Consider the following 25,156-nt stretch of genomic DNA (forward strand, 5'->3'; position numbering starts at 1 on the left):
TATCGGTGGTGACAGTGTTTCCTAGCCTCAGTGCAGTGGGCAGCTGGGAGGAGGTGCTCTTATCTCCATGGACTTTACAGTGTTCCAAATCTTTTTGGAATTAGCGCTACAGGAAGCAAATTTCTGTTTGAAAAAGCCTTAGCTTTCCTGAGTATATTGGTTCCTTACTTCCCTGAAAAGTTGCATATCGCGGGTGCTATTCGATGCTAATGCAGAATGCCACAGGATGTTTTTGTGCTGGTCAAGGGCAGTCAAGTCTGGAGTGAACCAAGGGCTATATCTTTTCTTAGTTAAAAAAAAAAAATTAATGGGGCATGCTTATTGAAGATAGCAAGGAAAACACTTTAAAAAAGAGCAACTAGGCTTTCTCTACTGACGGGATGAGGTCAATATCTTTCCAGGATACCCGGGCCAGGTCGATTAGAAAGTCTTGCTCGCTGCAGTGTTGTTTACAGTGTGGACAACTGTAATGAAGACATACAGTGGCTGGCGAAAGTATTCACCCCCTTGGCATTTTTACTATTTTGTTGCCTTACATCCTGGAATTAAAATACATTTTTGGGGGGTTTGTGTCATTTGATTTACACAACATGCCTACCACTTTGAAGATGCAAAATATTTTTTGTGTGTGAAACAAACAAGAAATAAGACAAAAAAACAGAAAAGGGGGATGAATAATTTTTGCAAGGCACTGTAACGACCTGCATTGCATCATTTTAATTCTCAGCAATCAGTCAATCAAATGTATTTTATAAATCCCTTTTTACCTCAGTTGTCACATAGGGCCCGATTCCGACATAGGAAATTACGTCTTTCCTATGCACTTGTCAGTAGCTGGTATTCAGACTTACCTTATGAAGGTGTGTAACAGGCTTTGCAGGGGTCACTCCCTTGCATGTGTTGAATAAATGTATTTCAACCCCTGAAAAACTTTTCACTTGCTGGACAGATTTTTTTGTGCAGTTTTTATTCAATAGGATTTTCAGTACATTTATCTTAAGCCATTCCTTTAAATACAGTGTACCTTTAATTAGAATTTTGTCAACAGACTAGAATACATCAAGAAAACAGGTTCAGAAAATAGGGATCAATGAAAGAAAGCCATCTAAAAATATGCATATTCGTCTCTATTTCAACACCAACTGGAGTCGCCTCTACACTGTTGATGTTGAGACTGATGTTTTGCGGGTACTATTTCATGAAGCTGCCAGTTGAAGACTTGTGAGGCGTCTGTTTCTCAAACTAGACACTCTAATGTACTTGTCCTCTTGCTCAGTTGTGGATCAGGGCCTCCCACTCCTATTTTTATTCTGGTTAGAGACAGTTTGCTGTGTTCTGTGAAGGGAGTAGTACACAGTGTTGTACGAGATCTTCAGTTTCTTGGCAATTTCTCACATGGAATGGCCTTCATTTCTCAGAACAAAAATAGACTGACGAGTTTCAGAAGAAAGTGCTTTGTTTCTGGCCATTTTGAGCCTGTAATCGAACCCATAAATGCTGATGCGCCAGATACTCAACTAGTTTAAAGAAGGCCAGTTTCATTGCTTCTTTAGTCAGAACAACAGTTTTCAGCTGTGCTAACATAATTGAAAAATAGTTTTCTAATGATCAATTAGCCTTTTAAAATAATAAACTTGTATTAGCTAACATAATGTGCCATTGGAACACAGGAGTGATGGTTGCTGATAATGGGCCTCTGTACGCCTATATTAAAAAAACTTCTATAAAAAAAATTCCATTAAAATTCCATAAAAAAAATGCCGTTTCCAGCTACAATAGTCATTTACAACATTGACAATGTCTACACTGTATTTCTGATCAACTTGATGTTCTTTTGATGGACAGAAAATGTGCTTATCTAAAAATAAGGACATTTCTAAGTGACCCCAAACTTTTGAACGGTAGTGTACATGTGGATGAACTCTCAGTGACCTTCTAGCTCAGCTAGTTCAGCTTTGTCTGGCAGTGGAGGAGTTGCCGTAGGAACTGGTGGTGGCAGAGATGACACAAAGAAAAAACATTTTAATGTTCCAATTATCTGTCACTACCTTAATCTTTCTTTTCAATACGTTTTTGAACAAAGCCAGTGTGACATTGAGAACATCAAAATGAGTTGTCAACAACAAACTGAATAGGGACAGTGAGATGAGTAAGGATGATGTAATTATCATTCAACAAAACAAAGCATTGCTTTGATATGTTGTGTCAGGAAGAACGGAACCAGAGCGGAAAAAAACTGCCTCTGTGGATGATGTTTCATGCATCATAACAACGTTAGTTGTCTCTATAGCAACAGCTGGATATGACAACTGCTACAATACTCTTATTGGAATGTAGCACCACTCTTGTTATAATGTAACAAGGGACTATAGATACAGAAGCTCCACCTCTTTCCTTTACTAATGAACACACACTTATGTACACTATCATGGGAAACACATTTTGCTGTGACTAAAAATACACTTCTTTAACATTCTCAAAAACATCTCCGTCCTTCTCTCACTCTCCTATGTGTCATTATGTGCTGACTCCAGGCATGGCATTGTGGGATAGCTCGGCATGGGGCATTCGGTGCTTAACCATCCACCCATCTCTGCTTACCGCCAGATTGGCTACACCTGCTGCCAGGGGACCTATGCGTGCTTGCAAGCCGCTGGCTGGCTGACTGGATCTCCTGCTCCTGCTGATGATAGCTTTCGGGGATTGCATTGCACAGCAGTGTAGTGGAGGAAACTAGCTACTTGCTAGCATGCACACTATTGTGTGTATTTCACCACGTTAGGGAATTCAAGTGGTGGAACTTGACTCAACAGTTGGTTTCTAACTTCTAAATGAAGCTGATGAAATGTCTTGATAGTGGGATGATTTGATAAGACTCATATGGATGAGATGGTGGTTTAAAATCATTGTCTTGTGTAGTTTTTACTCTAGACACCTCATCAGATGAGTGGAAAGTCAACACAAAGTTGTTCTGTTCCCTTCTTGTATGGAAATAATGTTTGAGGAGATTATCTTGAAACTCTATGAGAGTTGACATGCTTTACAGAGATAGAACACTATGAATAGATGCCAGCAAAAGACATGATAAACTATATCACTGCAAAATACCGCCAACCTCCTTGTCACATTGATGGGACTTGTATAATATACAAATCATTTAATAACAATTAACATGTACAACAATGTGTGATCATCCTGATGATTCAGACACAAATTATATCCACGGATCATAAATGGTTGATTCCACTTTTCTCATTACATTCAAAGGGCAGACATCAGAAATAATTTCATGATGTTTATGGCTAGTGTTATCTGTTGCAAGGAGTTTAACCATTGTAAAAATGACCACCAATTATGTGTTTTATTTCATTTCAAGCAGAGGTGGCGTTGCGTAAACTTGGTTTGATATTAAAAAAGAATGCCCATCTTAACAGTTAAACCCTTTGTACAAGACATATACATTGTATAGCCATAAATTAACAAAACATTGGATATGTGAGTCTGTATACTATATGTAAAAATGACTGAGTTATTTTGAGGAATAGAAAATGTACATCTTGCTTTTTAATACGCTTTTAAGAACTGATAACAGGCCAGGACTAGATCTCCTGTGTTCGGCATTGTACTTTTACTACAAGCATGTGGAAAGTAAATATACATATATTGTATACAGAGCAAAAAAAGATATCTAAAGATAATATGGTACATTTTCAATAATATTCCCTGTTAGAAAGGAGACCTACATGTAGACATAATGGCCCATAGACCTCATGAAAAGTAAAACAAAAAAAAATGGACATAACTCTTCATAAAAGTCACATTTTACGTTTCTTTGTAATCCAAATTGTGTGACAGTAGGCCTAAGTAGCTCATTCTTGTTATTAAAACTTGTCTAATTGAGTATATTTCAGATTTGCCACATAGATGCTATCAAACAAGACACCCATGCATATCAGTTTGAGAAATTACTAAAGAAACCAAAAAAGAGAGAACCCTCAAAATTGCAATACTTTGTACACATTTGTTGCATTCCTTCCTCGGCTTTACACGCTAGTACAGTTAGGAATCTCCCTTGTGCTCTCGCAGGCATTTCCAATTTGCCCTGGGGTAGAGGGAAAGAATTCAACATAAGAACAACGTGTGTTAGTCCACTGGTATTAGAGGCTTTGGTGTCTGTGAAACAAATAACTACTTTGACACTGATACTGCCTGTTAATTACTGGGGTTTCATTACAATGTCTTATCAAAAGCTCTTAAGCTGTTGTTTCATGTGTGGGACATTAGTGGCTGACCCATTGGTTTGTTTGTTCCTTGTTTTGTTCTGAAGATACACTACTCCTCCTTTTTCCCACCAGTTAATTCCATGTAAAGAAACAATGACGACTTTATACACTGCAGGTCAAAAGTCAACATTGTTATACATGGAGAAATTAACCATATTTGTTGTAGTCCAGTACAATTAGTTTGGATGATGTATGTGTTATACTGGTGGATCTTTCTCAACGACGAAGTCGAAAGTCGCCAAATCAGCAACTTGCTAATAACACAATAAACAACGATTAATCAGACTAAGTTTGTATCTTACGTTTAACCCTGGTATCCATCTCCTTCTCCATGACTTCTTTGGCCGTAGAGAACTCACTGAGGGTGGTCTTAGGCGTGCTCTGGCTAACATAAACCGATCATCATGCTCTTTCTCCTGATTCACCTCATCGTATATGTTCATCCAGGGTATTTTCTGCAGATTGTTAAATGTAGACAGACAATAGCCATGTTACAATAGGGAATGACTATTCAATGATGGTCTGTCCCGTTGGCAGCACTTCTCAAGATGTATAGTTGGTATTAACCCCTGGACATATTTTATCTAGATAATCTTAATCTATCCATCATTAAATCCCCATATGACATCAATGTCTAGTAGCGGTAACAGACTGTAATGTGTATATAGCATCATCTCTAAAATCTTTCCCAATTTATATTTAAGATTAGAAATGTGTTTCATCCACCAGTACTTCAATTTCTTTCAAATTACAATTAATTTTGTTATTTAATTATTTTGCTTTGTCGTGTGTTACATTTCAATACATCTGTTTCCTCTTTAGATTAATGAGGGAAATTCCATATCCATAATTTATGCGTTTTCCACTGACATTCAGATAAAAATGATTTTAATAATTCAGCTACTAACAGCCAAAGTATGGCAACAGCATATTAAGCAATTGAATGCTAGTTTTCTTAACATAACATCACCAATTCACATATGTTCCTCATGCATCCAAATCACTCTAAATCTGTTCACTACATCTTCAGTATGAAGGACATTTTAAAAGTTACTTCAAAGGAACGTCATTAGTTCATCATTGATTGATGCCGGCCCTACCAAGATAACATATTCTTATAATTATTATTAACCTTTTCACATGAGTTCCAAATATCTCTAATGAGTTGTTTTACGCACCTGATGTCATAATGCACTCACTGTTCCAAAATGTGATTATTATGCAATAGGACAGTTAACACTCGCTGCCTGCTAATTATCTATAGCCTATGTTTCAACTTGTCAATTTCAACTTATTTTCTAACAAGTTGTATTTCCTATCAACAGTTTGAATTGAGGTGTGTTCCGCCTCCTGATTAATTCACATAGAAGCAGCCAATTTCAGTGTTGTGCACAATTTATGTTTGAGGCTTTACTGAGCCAGACAAAACTTCCCTTTTCGAGGAGAGCCCTTCCCCATTCTTTTTGCATATCAAGTATGCAGACAGTTTTCCACGAACTGGAAAATGTTCTGCCTGTAGCACACATTATTGCATTGTTTTCCTTACAAATAATAACTTTGGACATGTGTGCGTTCCTATCAAAGTAGGTGCCTTATTTTCAGTGTCGTTGTTGTTTCTACTGTAGCATACGGTATGTATGTATGTACATATGTAAAGGTTGAAGTCGGAAGCTTACAGACACCTTATCCAAATACATTTAAACTCAGTTTTTTCACAATTCCTGACATTTAATCCCAGTAACAATTCCCTGTTTTAGGTCAGTTAGGATCAACACTTTATTTTAAGAATGTGAAATGTCAGAATAATAGTAGAGAGAATGATTTATTTCAGCTTTTATTTCTTTCATCACGTTCCCAGTGGGTCAGAAGTTTACATACACTCAATTAGTATTTGGTAGTGTTGCCTTTAAATTGTTTAACTTGGGTCAAACGTTTCGGGTAGCCTTCCACAAGCTTCCCACAATAGGTTGGGTGAATTTTGGCCCATTCCTTCTGAAAGGCTTCCTTGCTCACACACGCTTTTTCAGTTCTGCCCACAAATGTTCTCTAGGAATGAGGTCAGGGCTTTGTGATGGCCACTCCAATACCTTGACTTTGTTGTCCTTAAGCTATTTTGCCACAACTTTGGAAGTATGCTTGGGGTCATTGTCCATTTGGAAGACCCATTTGCGACCAAGCTTTAACTTCCTGACTGATGTCTTGAGACGTTGCTTCAAAATATCCACACAATTTTCTTACCTCATGATGCCATCTATTTTGTGAACACCAGTCCCTCCGGCAGCAAATCACCCCCACAACATGATGCTGCCACCCTCGTGCTTCACGGTTGGGATGGTGTTCTTCGGCTTGCAAGCCTCCCCCTTTTCCTCCAAACATAACAATGGTCAATATGACCAAACAGTTCTATTTTTGTTTCATCAGACCAGAGGAAATTTCTCCAAAAAGTACGATATTTGTCCCCTTGTGCAGTTGCAAACAGTAGTCTGGCTTTTTTTGTGGCGGTTTTGGAGCAGTGGCTTCTTCCTTGCTGAGCGGGCTTTCAGGTTATGTTGATATAGGACTATTCTTTCTGTAGATATAGATACTTTTGTACCTGTTTCCTCCAGCATCTTCACAAAGTCCTTTGCTGTTGTTCTGGGATTGATTTGCACTTTTACACCAAAGTACGTTCATCTCTAGGAGACAGAACGAATCTCCTTCCTGAACGGTATGACGGCTGCGTGGTCCCATGGTTTTATACTTGCATACTATTGTTTGTAGAGATGAACGTGGTACCTTCAGGCATATGGAAATTGCTCCCAAGGATGAACCAGACTTTTGGAGGTCTACAATTTTTTTCTGAGGTCTTTGCTGATTTCTTTTGATTTTCCCATGATGTCAAGCAAAGAGGTACTGAGTTTGAAGGTAGGCCTTGAAATACATCCACAGGTACACCTCCAATTGACTCAAATTATGTCAATTAGCCTATCAGATGCTTCTAAAGCCATGACATCATCTTCTGGAATTTTCCAAGCTGTTTAAAGGCACAGTCAATTTAGCATAACTTCTGACCCACTGGAATTGTGATACAGTGAGTTATACGTGAAATAATCTGTCTGTAAACAATTGTTGGAAAAATTATTTGTGTCATGCACAAAGTAGATGTCCTAACCGACTTGCCAAAACTATAGTTTGTTAACAAGACATTTGTCGAGTGGTTTTAAAACAAGTTTTAATGACTCCAACCTAAGTGTATGTAAACTTCCGACTGTATGTACCAAATCAAATTGTATTTGTCAGAAGCACCGAATTTAACAGTAGACCATACAGTGAAATGCTTACTTACAAGCCCTTAACCAACAATGCAGTTTTAAGAAGAAAAAAAAGTAATACATATTTAAAGAGCAACAGTAAATAACAATAGCGGGGCTACATACATGGTTACCGGTACAGAGTCAACGTTTCAATGTGCGGGGGCACAGATGTTGAGGTAGTTGATTATGTACATGCAGGTAGGGTTATTAAAGTGACTATGTATAGATGATAACAGAGAGTAGCAGCAGCAAAGGGGGGGTACCAATAGTCTGGGTAGCCATTTGATTAGCTGTTCAGGAGTCTTATGGCTTTGGGGTAGAAGCTGCTCGCTCTGTGGTGGTATCTAGACAGCTATGGAAAATGCAGATATAAACTCCCTAGGTAGATTGTGTGGTCTACAGCTTATCATGATATACTCTACCTCAGGCAAGCAAAACCTTGAGACTTCCCTAGATATCGTGCACGAGCTGTAGTTTACATAAATGCATAGGTCCCCGCCCCGTGTCTTACCAGAGGCTGATGTTCTGTCTTGCCGATAGAGTGTATAACCCGCCAGCTGTATGTTCTTAATGTCGTTGCTCAGCCACGACTCGGGGAAACATGATATATTACAGTTTTTTATGTTCTGTTGGTAGGATATACTTGCATTCAGTTCGTCCAATTTATTTTCCAGCGATTGAACGTTAGCTAGCAGAACAGAAGGCAAGGGCAGATTAGCCACTCGTCGCAAGGCACCCTGATGTTTTGCCTCAAAATCTCAATTTCCTTCTCCAGCGAATCACGGGGATCGGGGCCTGGTCGGGTGTCTGCAGTATATCCCTCTCGTCCGACTCATTGAAGAAGAACTGCTCATCCAATTTGAGATGAATAATCCCAGTTCTGATGTCCAGAAGCTATTTCGATCATAGAGATGGTAGCAGCAACATTATGTACAAAACAAGTTACGAACCACATGAAAAAACAAACAAAAACATGATTGGTTGAGTGCCAATAAGACGGAAAAAAACTATACCCTCTGGCGCCATCATGTTGTATGTATGTATGTATGTATGTGTATGTATGTATGTATGTATGCATGCATGGAGCATCATGTATTTACAGTTTTATTCACATGTTTTCAAGTTCTTGTGACAAATTTTGCATTCCGATTATTGCATAGATTGTAATGGACACCTATGATGTGTGTAAAATAGTTTGTTGGTATTTTGTTGTACTGATTCTAATGAGCTAATGCTAAGCTATTTGTTAGCTATGTGTGGAGCTATGGTTGTTGACATACAATGCATTCTGGGTTTCACATAAACGTCTGTCAGACCAAATATGTTATAATGATGTGAGGGAGGATTCACTCATTTGTAGGCAACACATCCCCTTCAACATGCATACTATAAACAGACAAAACTCATCTTGTCTCCTCTTATTATCTTTGGTTGATGCGAAAAAACAAACATGGTAGCGCACAAACTACTCATCGTCAGATTACTTTCAATTCCTAGAAAGTGTTTTACTCAATTATTTTGATCAATGGTGAGCTCACCAGTGATGTGATTATTATACATAGTATTTGCTATTAGTTAAGTCACATTGTAGTTTCTGTTAGCCGAGAGTTATAAAAATATGACCGCTTGCGTTACGTCAATCTTTCCTCAGTTAGTGCTAGGACATATTTAGCTAGGACATATTTAGGACATATTTAGCCTACATTTTCTGGAATCCACCAAGGGTGCTGTAACAGAGGGTAGAGAAAGATTTTTTAACAGAGGGTAAAAAAACTATACCCTCTGAGAGGGTAGAGACAGAGGGTAGAGGGTAGAGAAAGATTTTTATTTTTTATTTCACCTTTATTTAACCAGGTAGGCTAGTTGAGAACAAGTTCTCATTTAGAAATGCGACCTGGCCAAAAATAAAGCAAAGCAGTTCGACACATACAACAACACAGAGTTACACATGGAATAAACAAACATACAGTCAATAATACAGTAGAAAAAGTCTATATACGGTGTGTGCAAATGAGGTAAGATAAGGGAGGTAAGGCAATAAAAAGGCTATGGTAGCGAAGTAATTACAATATACCAATTAAACACTGGAGTGATTGATGTGCAGAAGATGAATGTGCAAGTAGAGATATTGGGGTGCAAAGGAGCAAGATAAATAAATAAATACAGTTTGGGGATGAGGTAGTTGGATGGGCTATTTACAGATGGGCTATGTACAGGTGCAGTGATCTGTGAGCTGCTCTGACAACTGGTGCTTAAAGCTAGTGAGGGAGATATGAGTATCCAGCTTCAGTGATTTTTGCAGTTCGTTCCAGTCATTGGCAGCAGAGAACTGGAAGGAAAGCAGCCAAAGGAGGAATTGGCTTTGGGGTAATTAGTGAAATATACCTGCTGGAGTGCGTGTTACAGGTGGGTGCTGCTATGGTGACCAGTGAGCTGAGATAAGGCGGGGCTTTACCTAGCAAAGACTTGTAGATAACCTGGAGCCAGTGGGTTTGGCGATGAATATGAAGCGAGGGCCTGCCAACAAGAGCGTACAGGTCGCAATGGTGGGTAGTATATGGGGCTTTGGTGACAAAACGGATGGCACTGTGATAGACTGTATCTAATTTGTTGAGTAGAGTGTTGGAGGCTATTTTGTAAATGACATCGCCGAAGTCGAGGATCGGTAGGATAGTCAGTTTTACGAGGGTATGTTTGGCAGCATGAGTGAAGGATGCATTGTTGCGAAATAGGAAGCTGATTCTAGATTTAATTTTGGATTGGAGATGCTTAATGTGAGTCTGGAAGGAGAGTTTACAGTCTTTCCAGACACCTAGGTATTTGTAGTTGTCCACATATTCTAAGTCAGAACCGTCCAGAGTAGTGATGCGGGATGGGAGGGCAGGTGCGGGCAGCGATCGGTTGAAGAGCATGCATTTAGTTTCACTTGCATTTAAGAGCAGTTGGAGGCAACAGAAGGAGAGTTGTATGGCATGAAGCTCGTCTGGAGGTTAGTTAACACAGTGTCCAACAAAGGGCCAAAACTATACAGAATGGTGTCGTCTGCATAGAGGTGGATCAGAGAATCACCAGCAGCAAGAGCGACATCATTGATGTAGACAGAGAAGAGAGTCCGCCCGAGAACTGAACCCTGTGGCACCCCCATAGAGACTGCAAGAGGTCCAGACAACAGGCCCTCTGATTTGACACACTGAACTATCAGAGAAGTAGTTGGTGAACCAGTCGAGGCAGTCATTTGAGAAACCAAGGCTGTTTAGTTTGCCGATAAGAATGTAGTGATTGACAGAGTCGAAAGCCTTGGCCAGGTTGATGAATAAGGCTGCACAGTAATGTCTCTTATCGATGGCGGTTATGATATCGTTTAGGACCTTGAGCGTGGCTGAGGAGAACCCATGACCAGCTCGGAAACCAGATTGCATAGCGGAAAAGGTACGGTGGGATTCAAAATGGTCGGTAATCTGTTTGTTAACTTGGCTTTCGAAGACCTTAGAAAGGCAGGGTAGGATTGATATAGGTCTGTAGCAGTTTGGGTCTAGAGTGTCTCCCCCGTTGAAGAGGGGGATGATTGCGGCAGCTTTCCAATCTTTGGGAATCTCAGACTATACTAAAGAGAGGTTGAACAGGCTAGTAATAGGGGTTGCAACAATTTCAGCAGATACTTTTAGAAAGAGAGGTTCCAGATTGTCTTGCCCGGCTGATTTGTAGGGGTCCAGATTTTGCAGCTCTTTCAGAACATCAGCTATCTGGATTTGGGTGAAGGAGAAATGGGGGAGGCTTGGGCGAGTTGCTGTGGGGGGTGCCGCGCAGTTGACCGGGGTAGGGGTAGCCAGGTGGAAAGCATGGCAGGCCGTAGAAAAATACTTATTCAAATTCTCAATTATAGTGGGTTTATCGGTGGTGACAGTGTTTCCTAGCCTCAGTGCAGTGGGCAGCTGGGAGGAGGTGCTCTTATTCTCCATGGACTTTACAGTATCCCAGAACTTTTTTGAGTTTGTGCTACAGGATGCAAATTTCTATTTGAAAAAGCTAGCCATAGCTTTCCTAACTGCCTGTGTATATTCATTCCTATCTTCCCTGAAAAGTTGCATATCACTGGGGCTATTTGATACTAATGCAGTACGCCGCAGGATGTTTTTGTGCTGGTCAAGGGCAGTCAGGTCTGGAGTGAACCAAGGGCTATATCTGTTCCTGGTTCTAAATCTTTTTAATGGAGCATGCTTATTTAAGATGATGAGGATGGCACTTTTTTAAAGAATAACCAGGCATCCTGAACTGACGGAATGAGGTCAATATCATTCCAGGATACCCTGGCATGGTTGATTAGAAAGGCCTGCTGAAGTGTTTTAGGGAGTGTTTGACAGTGATGAGGGGTGGTCGTTTGACCGCAGACCCATTACGGATGCAAGCAATGAGGCAGTGATCGCTGAGATCTTGATTGAAAACAGTAGAGGTGTATTTGGAGGGCAAGTTGGTTAGGATGATCTATGAGGGTGCCCATGTTTACGGATGTGTGGTTGTACCTGGTAGGTTCACTGATAATTTGTTTGAGATTGAGGGCATCAAGCTTAGATTGTAGGATGGCCGGGGTGTTAAGCAGGTCGCTCCTACCAGGTGGCGTGGCGAGAATCTGTCTCCGCACCACGTGCTCTCACCACTGGTGTCCCCCAGGGCTCTGTTCTAGGCCCTCTCCTATTCTCGCTATACACCAAGTCACTTGGCTCTGTCATATCCTCACATGGTCTCTCCTATCATTGCTATGCAGACGACACACAATTAATCTTCTCCTTTCCCCCCTCTGATAACCAGGTGGCGAATCGCATCTCTGCATGTCTGGCAGACATATCAGTGTGGATGACGGATCACCACCTCAAGCTGAACCTCGGCAAGACGGAGCTGCTCTTCCTCCCGGGGAAGGACTGCCCGTTCCATGATCTCGCCATCACGGTTGACAACTCCATTGTGTCCTCCTCCCAGAGTGCTAAGAACCTTGGCGTGATCCTGGACAACACCCTGTCGTTCTCAACTCACATCAAGGCGGTGACCCGTTCCTGTAGGTTCATGCTCTACCACATTCGCAGAGTACGACCCTGCCTCACACAGGAAGCGGCGCAGGTCCTAATCCAGGCACTTGTCATCTCCCGTCTGGATTACTGCAACTCGCTGTTGGCTGGGCTCCCTGCCTGTGCCATTAAACCCCTACAACTCATCCAGAACGCCGCAGCCCGTCTGGTGTTCAACCTTCCCAAGTTCTCTCACGTCACCCCGCTCCTCCGCTCTCTCCACTGGCTTCCAGTTGAAGCTCGCATCCGCTACAAGACCATGGTGCTTGCCTACGGAGCTGTGAGGGGAACGGCACCTCCGTACCTTCAGGCTCTGATCAGGCCCTACACCCAAACAAGGGCACTGCGTTCATCCACCTCTGGCCTGCTCGCCTCCCTACCTCTGAGGAAGTACAGTTCCCGCTCAGCCCAGTCAAAACTGTTCGCTGCTCTGGCACCCCAATGGTGGAACAAACTCCCTCACGACGCCAGGTCAGCGGAGTCAATCACCACCTTCCGGAGACACCTGAAACCCCACCTCTTTAAGGAATACCTAGGATAGGATAAAGTAATCCTTCTAACCCCCCCCTCCCCCTTAAAAGACTGAGATGCACTATTGTAAAGTGGTTGTTCCACTGGATATCATAAGGTGAATGCACCAATTTGTAAGTCGCTCTGGATAAGAGCGTCTGCTAAATGACTTAAATGTAATGTAAATGTACTATATTGTATCACCAATAACACCCCTGGAATACAGTTGAGATATTTTGAATCATAATAGTCTGCTACAGTAGGGCTACATACAGTCAGTCCATATGCTTTACTTGAATGAATTTGTTGAAAACAAAATGGTGTTATACAGGAACACAGTGTACAATAAAGTTGCGTTTTGGCGCCACAACATTGTCAAAAACTATTCCCTTCCAGTGGCCAGTAAACAGCAACAAATTGCATTTATTCGGTCTGATTTGTATGATTATGTCGTCTAGGCCTAAAACAACAGAGCTGGGACAAGGGACGTCTCCGTCGCCAAGTTTATTCAACAGTAAATAAATCAGGCAATGGATTATGGGTAGATCCACGGCAATGATAGTGCATTTTTAATATCCCACATTTAAAAGACCGTGATAGCGTGAAATTACTATTTTCTAAATGGTTGCCTTTCTTCAACTAAAAGCCATCTGCTTAAAATAAGCATAGCAACACTCATATTCCGAGGTAAATACAAAATGAATGGAAAAACAGGCCTTTTGCAATGACAACTGTCACAAATAAAGTACAACACAGCAACACCTTCCACCATAAACTGGAAGTATATGGTGCTGATTATAATATTCAACAACTCCATCTCACCCTCTCTCTGGGGTATTACATTGACTTTGAAATGCATATTATTATCTATTTTCAAAGGTAGCGCACACTATATTTTCTACTTTGCATTTTTTCCAGCCCAAGCTCTGAGAGGCAGCCCGTGACGTCGATTACCTTTCTGAAGCAGCTTGAAGGCTCTTCCCACCTTTTCTAAGGTGAGACACACACACACACACACCCATCCCACCCTTGAGACACACACACTTTACGGTCCAGCACCCACCGACCTGCTTGTGTATACCCAGCCCTGTAAGCCACAGACTGCCAGCTCAAGGCTATGTGTTCTCACTGGGATTATGTGGCTAATAGAACCTTCAAAATATGTACTATTATACCTGTCAAGTCTTCAACCACCACCAAATCTGACCAAAGAATTTTGAGCAATCCTCTCTCCAACCCCCCCAAACAGAGCATTGGGGTAGGTACATGTATGATATCAATGTGTGTGCCGTTTAATATGGTCAATTTTAGAAAATGTTATATAACATTAACATAACGTTTAAGTTTACAACAAAACAAAGGAGATGATCGTGGACTTCAGGAAACAGCAGAGGGAGCACCCCTATCCACATCGACGGGACAGTAGTGGAGAAGGTGGAAAGTTTTAAGTTCCTCGGCGTACACATCACGGACAAACTGAAATGGTCCACCCACACAGACAGCTTGGTGAAGAAGGTGCAATGGTGCCTCTTCAACCCCAGTAGGCTGAAGAAATTTGGCTTGTCACCAAAAACACTCACAAACTTTTACAGATGCACAATCGAGAGCATCCTGTCGGGCTGTATCACCGCCTGGTATGGCAAATGCTCCGCCCACAACCGCAAGGCTCTACAGAGGGTAGTGAGGTCTGCAGAATGCATCACCGAGGGCAAACTAACTGCCCTCCAAGACACCTACAGCACCCGATGTCACAGGAAGGCCAAAAAGATCATCAAGGACCACAACCACCCAATAAACTGCCTGTTCACCCGCTATCATCCAGAAGGCGAGGTCAGTACAGTTGCATCAAAGCTGGGACTGAGAGATTGAAAAACAGCTTCTATCTCAAGGCCATCAGACTGTTAAACAACCATCACTAACATTGAGTGGCTGCTTCCAACATACTGACTCAAATCTCTAGTCACTTTAATAATAAAAAATGGAATGGAATAAATGCATCCCTAGTCACTTTATACAATGCCACTTTATATCATGTTTACATACCCTACATTACTCATCTCATATGTATATACTGTACTCTATACCATCTACTGCATCTTGCCTATGCCGTTCGGCCATTGCCCATCCATATATTTATATGTATACATTCTTATTCATTCCTTACACGTGTGTGTATAAGTTAGTAGCTGTGAAATTGTTAGATTACTTTTTAGATATTACTGCATGGTCGGAACTAGAAGCACAAGCATTTCGCTACCCTCGCATTGACATCTGCTAACCATGTGTATGTGACCAATAACATTTGATTTGATTTGATTTGAAGTAGGCTACAGTGTAATGGAACGGTTTGCCTTGTGTGGTAGGTTTTGTGGGTTTTGACAGGTGTCATAACCAGCCATAAAATAATGCAATATGTCACAACAGGTCTAAATATATGGGCCATGACAATGTTATGAATATATAATGATAGGTTTTGACAGGTTTGGTAAGCTGTTATGACATATTATGACATGGTTATGACCGTGTCATAATGTGTTATGGCCCTAGGTGTCATATAAAGTTTTACCCTTTTTTAAATCCAATCTCAACCTCCCTGTTTTGCAAAAGTGTATTTCATTCTTGATGGCAAAGTACTTCTTGCCAAACTACTGTTTTCCATGCCTTCAAAATAGCTACTATTTCATGTTTTTGTTTATAATGTCTTGTAACCACTTCAGATTACCTGTGAGACAGGGGATTCGAACCGGCAATCAGTGTCCATTCTAAAAGGCACTAATGCTTTCATGGGTTCTATATGGGGCTATCGACGAACAATGGATTGGCGTAGTCGGCGAGTCACACACTTGAAGCACATCAATTATCAAGCCTAAAAGTCACTATTTGAGTAGCAAGGTAGTGGACAAATAGAGAGCAAAGGAATGACTTGCAATGAGGGAAAAGAGGCATAGAAGGAATGGGGGAGGGAAAGGGAAGGGGATGGGCTGCCAAAAAATCAATGCACTCAGGCAATGTTTGTTCTCTTTGCAATCACTCATTAGTCTTAAAAGCCTTCTGGCTCTGTGTGCTTGGGTAGCGCTGGCATTTTATGACCCCCAAACTCGTTGGCTGGAGTGAAAAATCTGATCTGGGTTAAGGGAGGAGTGCAGGTGAGTCAGACTGAATTTGGCTGAAAAACCACCTCTTCAGGACCGTACCTTGTCACTTTAATATTTTAACAGCAATCACTTTTGGAGCGGCTTCCTCACAATCGTACTGTATGCAAAGCTAAATAAATAAGATGAAACAGTGGTCAATTACTAATTACTATTGTAGCACAACATGACGTGGATTCTGTTTTTCATTCGTCGTGAACTTGACCGCAACTATGAACTATGACAATACTGGGTAATTCTGTCTTCATAACTCCTTCCATAATGCATTAACATTGTTGACATACATAGTTATAAGTGAATCATCATAACCATTTCATTCACTGAAGTAAAGTACATTCGTTACCCAGGAAAGGAATGGGGGGCGAGAAAGGGATGCCCAGAAGCAGTGCACTCTCTTTGGGAAGAAAGAGGACATGTTAACCTCTTGCACCACACTGAGAGGTACATTAACCTCTCTGGGGCAGGTGGGACGCAAACGTCCCACCGGCCAATAGCCAGGGAAAATACAGCGCGGCATATTCAAATAACACACATGTAAGATACCAAATGAAAGCTACACTCGTTGTGAATCCAGCCAACATGTCAGATTTCAAAAGGGCTTTTCGCGAAAGCATAAGATGCTATTATCTGATGACAGCACAATGTCAACAAAGAGAGAGTAGCATATTTCAACACTGCAAGCACGACACAAAACGCAGAAATATAATATAAATCATGCCTTACCTTTGACAACCTTCTTTTGTTGGCACTCCAATATGTCCCATAAACATCACAAATGGTCCTTTTGTTCGATTAATTCCGTCGATATATATCCAAAATGTCAATTTATTTGGACCGTTTCATCCAGAAAAACACAGCTTCCAACTATCGCCACTTCTCTACAAAATATATCAAAAGTTACATGTAAACTTTACCAAAACATTTCAAACTAATTTTGTAATACAACGTTAGGTATTTTTAAACGTTAATAATCAATCAATTTGAAGACGGGATGATCTGTGTCCAATACAAAAGAAAACAAACTGACGCAACTTTTTTCGTAACGTGGCTCTCTCAAAGAATTTACTTCATGTGACCCTCATTTACGATAGCCCTACTTCTTCACTACACAAAGGAATAACCTCAACCAATTTCCAAGGACTGGTGACATCCAGTGGAAGCGGTAGGAACTGCAAGCAAGTCAATTAGAAATCTGGTGTCTCTAAAAAACCTAATTGAAAAGACAGTGACATCAAAAAAATACAAATTCTGAATGGTTTGTCCTCAGGGTTTTGCCTGCTACATAAGTTCTGTTATTCTCACAGATATGATTCAAACAGTTTTAGAAACTTCAGAGTGTTTTCTATCCAAATCTACTAATAATATGCATATCTTATATTCTGGGGATGAGTAGCAGGCAGTTGAATATTTGCATGCTATTTTTCCGAAAGTGAAAATGCTGGCCCCTGCCCACAAGAAGTTAACAGGTGGTGGTGAAACCAGCAGGGGGCTTCTGCGAAAACATACTAAATTATATGAATTTGCAGACAGTCATTGTCTGGAACCTGAGAGGGAGCCTTCGGTCATCTTCCATGGTCCTAAAAGGTTGTATAACAAAACGTTCTGTATGAAAAGAGGTGTTGTATCACTCTATTGAGGCTAGGAATTTACAGCCCACGCTGGAGCTTTCTATAACTGAGTGTGCCACTCAGTTCAACACAATTCAATTGGCTGGTGCTATACTATACTGCCATGAACATAGTATTTGGCTCCCAGGCTCTCAGGTGACCAAGTGCACTTTATTTCTCACAAAGCCTCACCCTGGGTCGCCTGGGTCGCCTCTCATGTCAAATCCACTGTGGAGTTGGCAGTGGTGGAAAAAGTACTCAATTGTCAAACTTGAGTAAAAGTAAAGATACCTTAATAGAAAATGACTCACGTAAATGTCAAAGTCTACTTGAGTAAAAGTCTAAAAGTATTTGGTTTTAAATATACTTAAGTATCAAAAGTAAATGCAATTGCTGAAATTAACTTAAGTATCAAAAGTACAAGGAGAAATATAAATAATTTCTTATTCCTGTTGTTAAGCCAACCAGACGGCACAATTTTCTTTTTCTTTTTTACATTTATGGATAGCCAGGGGCACACTCCAACACTCATACATCATTTACAAATAAAGCATTTTTGTTTAGTGAGTCCACGAAATCAGAGGCAGTGGGGATGACCAGGTGTGTGAATTGAACCATTTTCCTGTGCTGCTAAGAAAATGTACGGAGTAAAAAGTACATACTTTTCTTTAGGAATGTAGAGAAGTAAAAGTTAGTTGTCAAAAATATAAATAGTAAAGTAAAGATACACAAAAAAACGACTTAAGTATTACTTTCAAGTATTTTTACTCAAGTACATTCCAGACTAATTCCGAAGAACGCATTTCAATGCTCCGACTTCTGAAAATAAGTTATTAGTGTTCGTCAAGCTGCCTCGCGAGGGCAAGAAGAAGCCGAGCCTCTCACACCTGTGTGACAATGAGTCACAGGACAGCTCGAGGGCGAACGCCGAAGCATCTGAGCGGATAGAAAGAGACGAGAGAGAGGGAGAAAACGAGAGATGGAAGAAATTCACACGTACTTGGAGCAGAGCCTTCTTAATGACTCTCCCCACATCCTGTCTCCACTCGGGACGTCAGTGTTGTACTCGTCCAGATTAGGGGAGAAAGATAAAAACAGAGATTTGAAGAACTCTGTCAGAAAGAGAGAGAGACCCAGGGGAGAAACAGAAACAGACCGTTAATTCAGCTCCTAATCTAGGTGCATTATTCTCAAGGTATCCTCCTCATTCCCCACTGTCATTTGTTCTGGTTGTGTCCCTCCTCTAACTGTCTTCTGATGGGTGGGAAAGCTGACAGAGATGTTGGTGTGTATGAGTGTGTTTGTGTGCTCAAGGGGAGATGATTGATCGCACAAGTGATTTCTTAGATAATTGGGTAAATGTCCCCTTTCCCACATATCCTGACACATTCAAATGTAAAGTATCCTCAAACGTAGCATACCAACTCAGATGGCTGCTATATGTGCTAATTAGCAGTACGTCAAGTAGAATAATTTGATTAGGGCGATCCGAGAGAGTGAGAGAGAGAGAGAGGCAGTACTGATCCTTACCTTGGACTGCTATCGTCTTGGTGTCTTGCAGTATGGCGTTGGCTGAAGACACTTGGACCGTAACAGTGTTCATTCCCTCGCTGGTGAAGGTGTACGAGATGCTCCCGTCTAAGCTGATCACTGGCTGGAGGAAGAAGGAACATGGACAAAATGGATGATCACACTTTGATCAGGTCATAATCCCTTCACCTAAAACATTTACCTAAAACCCCAGAACATGAAACAAACCCATTTCAGATGATAACAACTTCTCCTTCAACTTCTCACTAAGAGTAGTCGGAGCTTCTGACTTGAGTAAAACCCTACAAAAAGCATCCTCCCCATTAGACCTAGAACCAATGCAGCTAAGGTCATAACACACTAATAAGATGTTTGAACAAAATACAAAATCAGAGACTGCTCCGCCTCTATCACTGTTGTCTTCAATAATAGAAGAGGTCAAAGTATGTAACACCATTGACATCATGTATAACCCATATATATATCAGTGGAGGCTACTGAAGGGAGGACAGCTCATAGTAATGGCTGAAGTGGAATGGAACTGGAATGGAAACCATGTCTTTGAAGTGTTTGATGCTGTTCCATTTATTCTGTTCCAGCCATTACAATAAGCCTGTTCTCTGATTTAGTTACAGTTACACCAGCCACCACTGCAGTACATGTACACTATATGGCATTATTGTGTAAGACTTTTGAATAGTGTCAGTTCACCTCTACTAAAGTTGTATAGTTGGTACCCCACATACAGTATACTGTATACTATACACAACATCAAAAGAGGATCTGTGTCTGCACCATGTGGTCGCACTACTGGAGTCCCACAGGGCTCGGTTCTAGGCCCTCTTCTCATTCCACTTCCATTCCAGTTCCATTCCACCTTCCCTCTGTACACCACTTGTCCTTATCACTGGGGTAATGTGTGAGATCCTCTTTTCAATAAGACTACTTTAGCTGATAAGGGAAGGTGAATTAAATGTTCACGTATACTCCCTCTCCGGCGCTCTAGGTCACCAGGCTGCTCATTATTAACCACACCTGTCACCATCGTTACACGCACCAGTGCCTCTTCAGACTCACCTGAACTTCATCACCTTCCTGATTACCTTCCCTATATCTGTCTCTCCCTTTGGTTCCTTCCCCAGGCGTTATTCTTTCTGTTTCATGTCTGTACGCTACTCGTGGTTCATTTAGTTATAAAATTATTCACTCCCTGTACTTCCTGAATTATCAGAACTGTCATAATATTTTATAGTTTAATGGATTTTAGTTGAAGAACAAGATTTATTCCAGACTTAAAACACATTGGTGTTATCATGTTTTTGACGTGATACCTTGTGAGTAATACTGTGGTCTGACATGCTGAGACCTTAATGGGAGCTGACGTGGGTGTACGTGGCATTACCGTTATCTAAGCGGTGAAGTTTCCTATAGCGAGAGACATAACACGGTATTCTAACAGTACAACTCCGGCTCACAGCGGTGTGACTTGGCATTCTGGTGTGTACATCTAAGCCTGGGCTTCTGTTAACTCTTATCCTCTTTAACTGAGACAAATCCTTATCCTAACTTTGAAACGTATGCAGTGTATACAGTATATGTGTGTGTGATGTGTGTGACAGAGAGAGAAATGTGTGTGTCTCTTTTAAGTGTGTGTGTGTGTGTGTATCCAGATGTGTATGTGTGTTGTGTATGTGTGCGTGTGTGCGTACGCATGTGTGAATGATGTGATTCATTTGGACAGGCTCCCTAAGCTGTGTCTGGTGTAAAAAAATATTCCAATTGGAAACCTGTGGCGGCATCGTGCTTGGCACATCGCTAAAAGCTTCACCTGCGCTCTCTCTCCCTGTAAATGACCTCAAAATGAACCAAACCACAGAGGAAAAAAACACCAACAGAACCAATGCCATCAAAAAAATCTGAGTACAATGATGTTTCAATGATGCGACCAGAGACAACATTTAAATGTCACCATCACTAATTGACGAAAGCCTCCCTGTTCAAATCAAGAGCTGAGGGGGCAATTCAAACACAGCACCTCAAAGAGTTGGATACTTCTTGAAGCCTTTTAGACATAAGCATGTTACATTCGTCGCTATTATTTACTTGACATTTGGCTGGCTTGTTCATTCCAAGATGAAGAGAGAGAGAGAGCATCAAAGTGCTGTACTATGTTGAAAGCATTCTGGTACTTTGCCTTTAACTGGCTCCATTGTACACTGCTGTATATTTAGTAAGGTGGTTATTTACAGAGAAATATGAGGCAGAGATATTCAACTATGTGTAACGTCCTGACCAGAGTTATTATGTGTTTTGCTTGTTTAGTGTTGGTCAGGACGTGAGCTGGGTGGGAATTCTATGTTGTGTGTCTAGTTTGTCTGTTTCTATGTCCAGCCTAATATGGTTCTCAATCAGAGGCAGATGGTAATCGTTGTCCCTGATTGAGAATCATATATAGGAGGCTTGTTTTGTGTTGGGATTTTGTGGGTGTTTGTTTCCTGTCTCTGTGATTGTCTGCACCAGATAGGTCTGTCTCGGTTTTTGCACATTTTGTTATTTTGTATGTTGTTTGTAGTGTTTCACTTGTTCTTATTAAACATGTTGAACACTAGCCGCGCTGCACTTTGGTCCAATCCTTGCTACTCCTCTTCGGATGAAGAGATGGAGGAAAGCCGTTACAGAAACACCCACCAAACCCGGACCAAGCAGCGTGGAAATGGGCAGCAGCAACAGAAGCAGCGGTACCAGGAGGAATGGTCTTGGGAACAAATATTCAACGGAGAAGGACCCTGGGCTAAGGTTGGAGTGAATCGCCGCTCTCGGGAGGAGAAGGAGGCAGCCATAGCCCAGGAGCGGTGGATTGAGGAGGCAGCACGTAAGAGAGGCTGGAAGCCCGAGAGGCTCACCCTAAAAAAATCTTGGGGGGGGAGTAAAGGGGAGTGTGGCGAAGCCGGGTTGGATACCTGAGCCTACTCCCCGGGCTTACCGTGGAGTGAGAGGGCGTCGTACTGGTCAGACACCGTGTTATGCGGTGGAGCGCACGGTGTCCCCAGTACGCGTGCTTAGCCCAGTGCGGGCTATTCCACCTTGCCGCACTGGTAGGGCTAGGTTGGGCATCGAGCCGGGTGCCATGAAGCCGGCCCAACATATCTGGCCTCCAGTAAGTCTCCTCGGGACGGCGTACATGGCACCAGCCTTACAGGTGGTGTCCCCGGTTCGCCTGCATAGCCCAGTGCGGGCTATTCCACCTCGCCGCACTGGCAGGGCTACGGGGACCATTCAACCTGGTAAGGTTGGAGAGGCTCGGTGCTCAAGAGCGCGTGTCCTCCTTCACGGTCCGGTATATCCGGCGCCACCTTCCCGCCCCAGCCCAGTACCACCAGTGCCTACACCACGCACCAGGCTTCTAGTGCATCTCCAGAGCCCTGTTCCTCCTCCACGCACTCTCCCTATGGTGCGTGTCTCCAGCCCGGTACCTCCAGTTCCGGCACCACGCATCAGGCCTATAGTGCGTCTCAGCCGGCCAGAGTCTGCCATCTGCCCAGCGGTGCCTGAACTGCCCGTCTGCCCAGCAGCGCCTGAACTGTCCGTCTGCCAAGCGCCATCGGAGCCATCCGTCTGCCAAGCGCCATCGGAGCCATCCTACTCCCCAGCGCCATCTGAGCCATCCGTCTCCCCAGCGCCATCTGAGCCATCCGTCTCCCCAGCGCCATCTGAGCCATCCGTCTCCCCAGCGCCGTCTGAGCCATCCGTCTGTCCCGAGCCGTTAGAGCCGCCCGTCTGTCCCGATCCGTCAGAGCCGTTCGTCAGTCAGGAGCCGCTAGAGCCATTCGTCAGTCAGGATCTGCCAGAGCCGCCAACCAGACAGGATCTGCCGGAGCCGCCAACCAGACAGGATCTGCCGGAGCCGTCAGCCAGCCATGAGCGTCCAGAGCCGCCAGCCAGTCATGAGCTGCCCTACAGTCATGAGCTGCCCTACAGTCATGAGCTGCCCTACAGTCATGAGCTGCCCTACAGTCATGAGCTGCCCTACAGTCATGAGCTGCCCTACAGTCATGAGCTGCCAGTCAGTCATGAGCTGCCAGTCAGTCATGAGCTGCCAGTCAGTCATGAGCTGCCAGTCAGTCATGAGCTGCCAGTCACTCATGAGCTGCCAGTCAGTCCGGAGCTGCCATTAGTCCGGAGTTGCCCCTCTGTCCTGAGCTACCTCTCTGTCCTGAGCTACCTCTCTGTCCTGAGCTACCTCTCTGTCCTGAGCTACCTCTCTGTCCTGAGCTACCTCCAAAATCATGTGGGGGCCTTGGGGAGGATTCTTAGGCCAAGGTCGTGGGCGAGGGTCGCAACTCAAAGGACGCTAAGGAGGGGGACAAAGACAGTGGTGGAGTGGTGTCCTCGTCCACCGCCGGAGCCGCCACCGCGGACAGATGCCCACCCAGACCCTCCTCTTGAGTTGTAGGGGTGCGTTCGGAGTCCGCACCTCAGGAGGGGGGTACTGTAACGTCCTGACCAGAGTTATTATGTGTTTTGCTTGTTTAGTGTTGGTCAGGACGTGAGCTGGGTGGGAATTCTATGTTGTGTGTCTAGTTTGTCTGTTTCTATGTCCAGCCTAATATGGTTCTCAATCAGAGGCAGATGGTAATCGTTGTCCCTGATTGAGAATCATATATAGGAGGCTTGTTTTGTGTTGGGATTTTGTGGGTGTTTGTTTCCTGTCTCTGTGATTGTCTGCACCAGATAGGTCTGTCTCGGTTTTTGCACATTTTGTTATTTTGTATGTTTGTAGTGTTTCACTTGTTCTTATTAAACAAGTTGAACACTAGCCGCGCTGCACTTTGGTCCAATCCTTGCTACTCCTCTTCGGATGAAGAGATGGAGGAAAGCCGTTACATTATGATCCTTGAGAACCACATCACTGCTGTTTTCTATCCTTTCCCTCCAATCAGGGACTGATTCAGACCAGGGTCACCAGGTGAGCAACCACTCTGGCCAATCAATGACCAATTATCTACCAGGTACAGTAGAAACTAAAACCAGAAGTACTTCAGTCCTCGATGGTGGGAATTGAATAGCCCTGACACAATAACTGAATGTATAGAGGTAACATACAAGTAACATGCAGATACAAGGTGGTAGTATGAAAACCCAGGGTGTTCTCCGCCAAGGCCGAGACACATAATATCCCAGCCGTCTTGTAAACGTGTCTGACCCCTCTTCAATCCAGTTCAGGTTGGAGAAGGAGACTACCATGCCATCTTCGAAATCCAGTTGGATGTTGGTTCTCATTTAGTCCCCCTGGAAAACAAGTAACGTCTCAAGTAAGGACTACAGATAAAAGAAAGAAACAGAAAGACAGACACCATTATTATTTAAAAAGGAAACAATTCCATTGTGTTTGAGAGCCCAGCCAGATGCTTGTACTTGTGTTTATTCTAGACTTAAATACATATCATTGTTGAAATGGGGTTTAATACAATGCCCCAAAACCACAGTACCACTCAGTAATCAGCACTCAGCATGCATGGGCACAGGCAGGGCCTCATTCTTTGTTTTTGTCAAAATTCCAACAGCTGCTGTTGTGACACCTCTACATTAGCGTGTATCCTGAGTCTGACATGTTACATAACACCACTGGGAGTGTCTGGCTCCTGTCGTGTGAGTGTATGTGTGTTCATGCACGTGTGCGTGTCACTCTTGTGTGTGATGGAAAGAGAGAACCACAGTGAG

At 42.7% G+C, this 25,156-nt stretch overlaps 1 protein-coding gene across 1 annotated transcript; it reads right to left on the reverse strand.

Annotated features, from left to right (window-relative positions):
• Positions 1-980: 980 nt before the first annotated feature.
• Positions 981-25,156, reverse strand: LOC139567737 (VPS10 domain-containing receptor SorCS1-like). Its single transcript, XM_071389196.1, has 5 exons — positions 24,539-25,156; positions 19,436-19,559; positions 18,906-19,017; positions 4,586-4,738; positions 981-4,102 (listed from the first exon to the last, which is right to left on the reverse strand). Exons 1-4 carry the CDS (start codon positions 24,713-24,715, stop codon positions 4,723-4,725), a joined length of 429 nt encoding a protein of 142 aa, XP_071245297.1. The 5' UTR covers positions 24,716-25,156; the 3' UTR covers positions 981-4,102; positions 4,586-4,722.

The sequence above is a fragment of the Salvelinus alpinus genome, chromosome 2 (genome assembly GCF_045679555.1).
Source record: "Salvelinus alpinus chromosome 2, SLU_Salpinus.1, whole genome shotgun sequence".
NCBI lineage: Eukaryota > Metazoa > Chordata > Actinopteri > Salmoniformes > Salmonidae > Salvelinus > Salvelinus alpinus.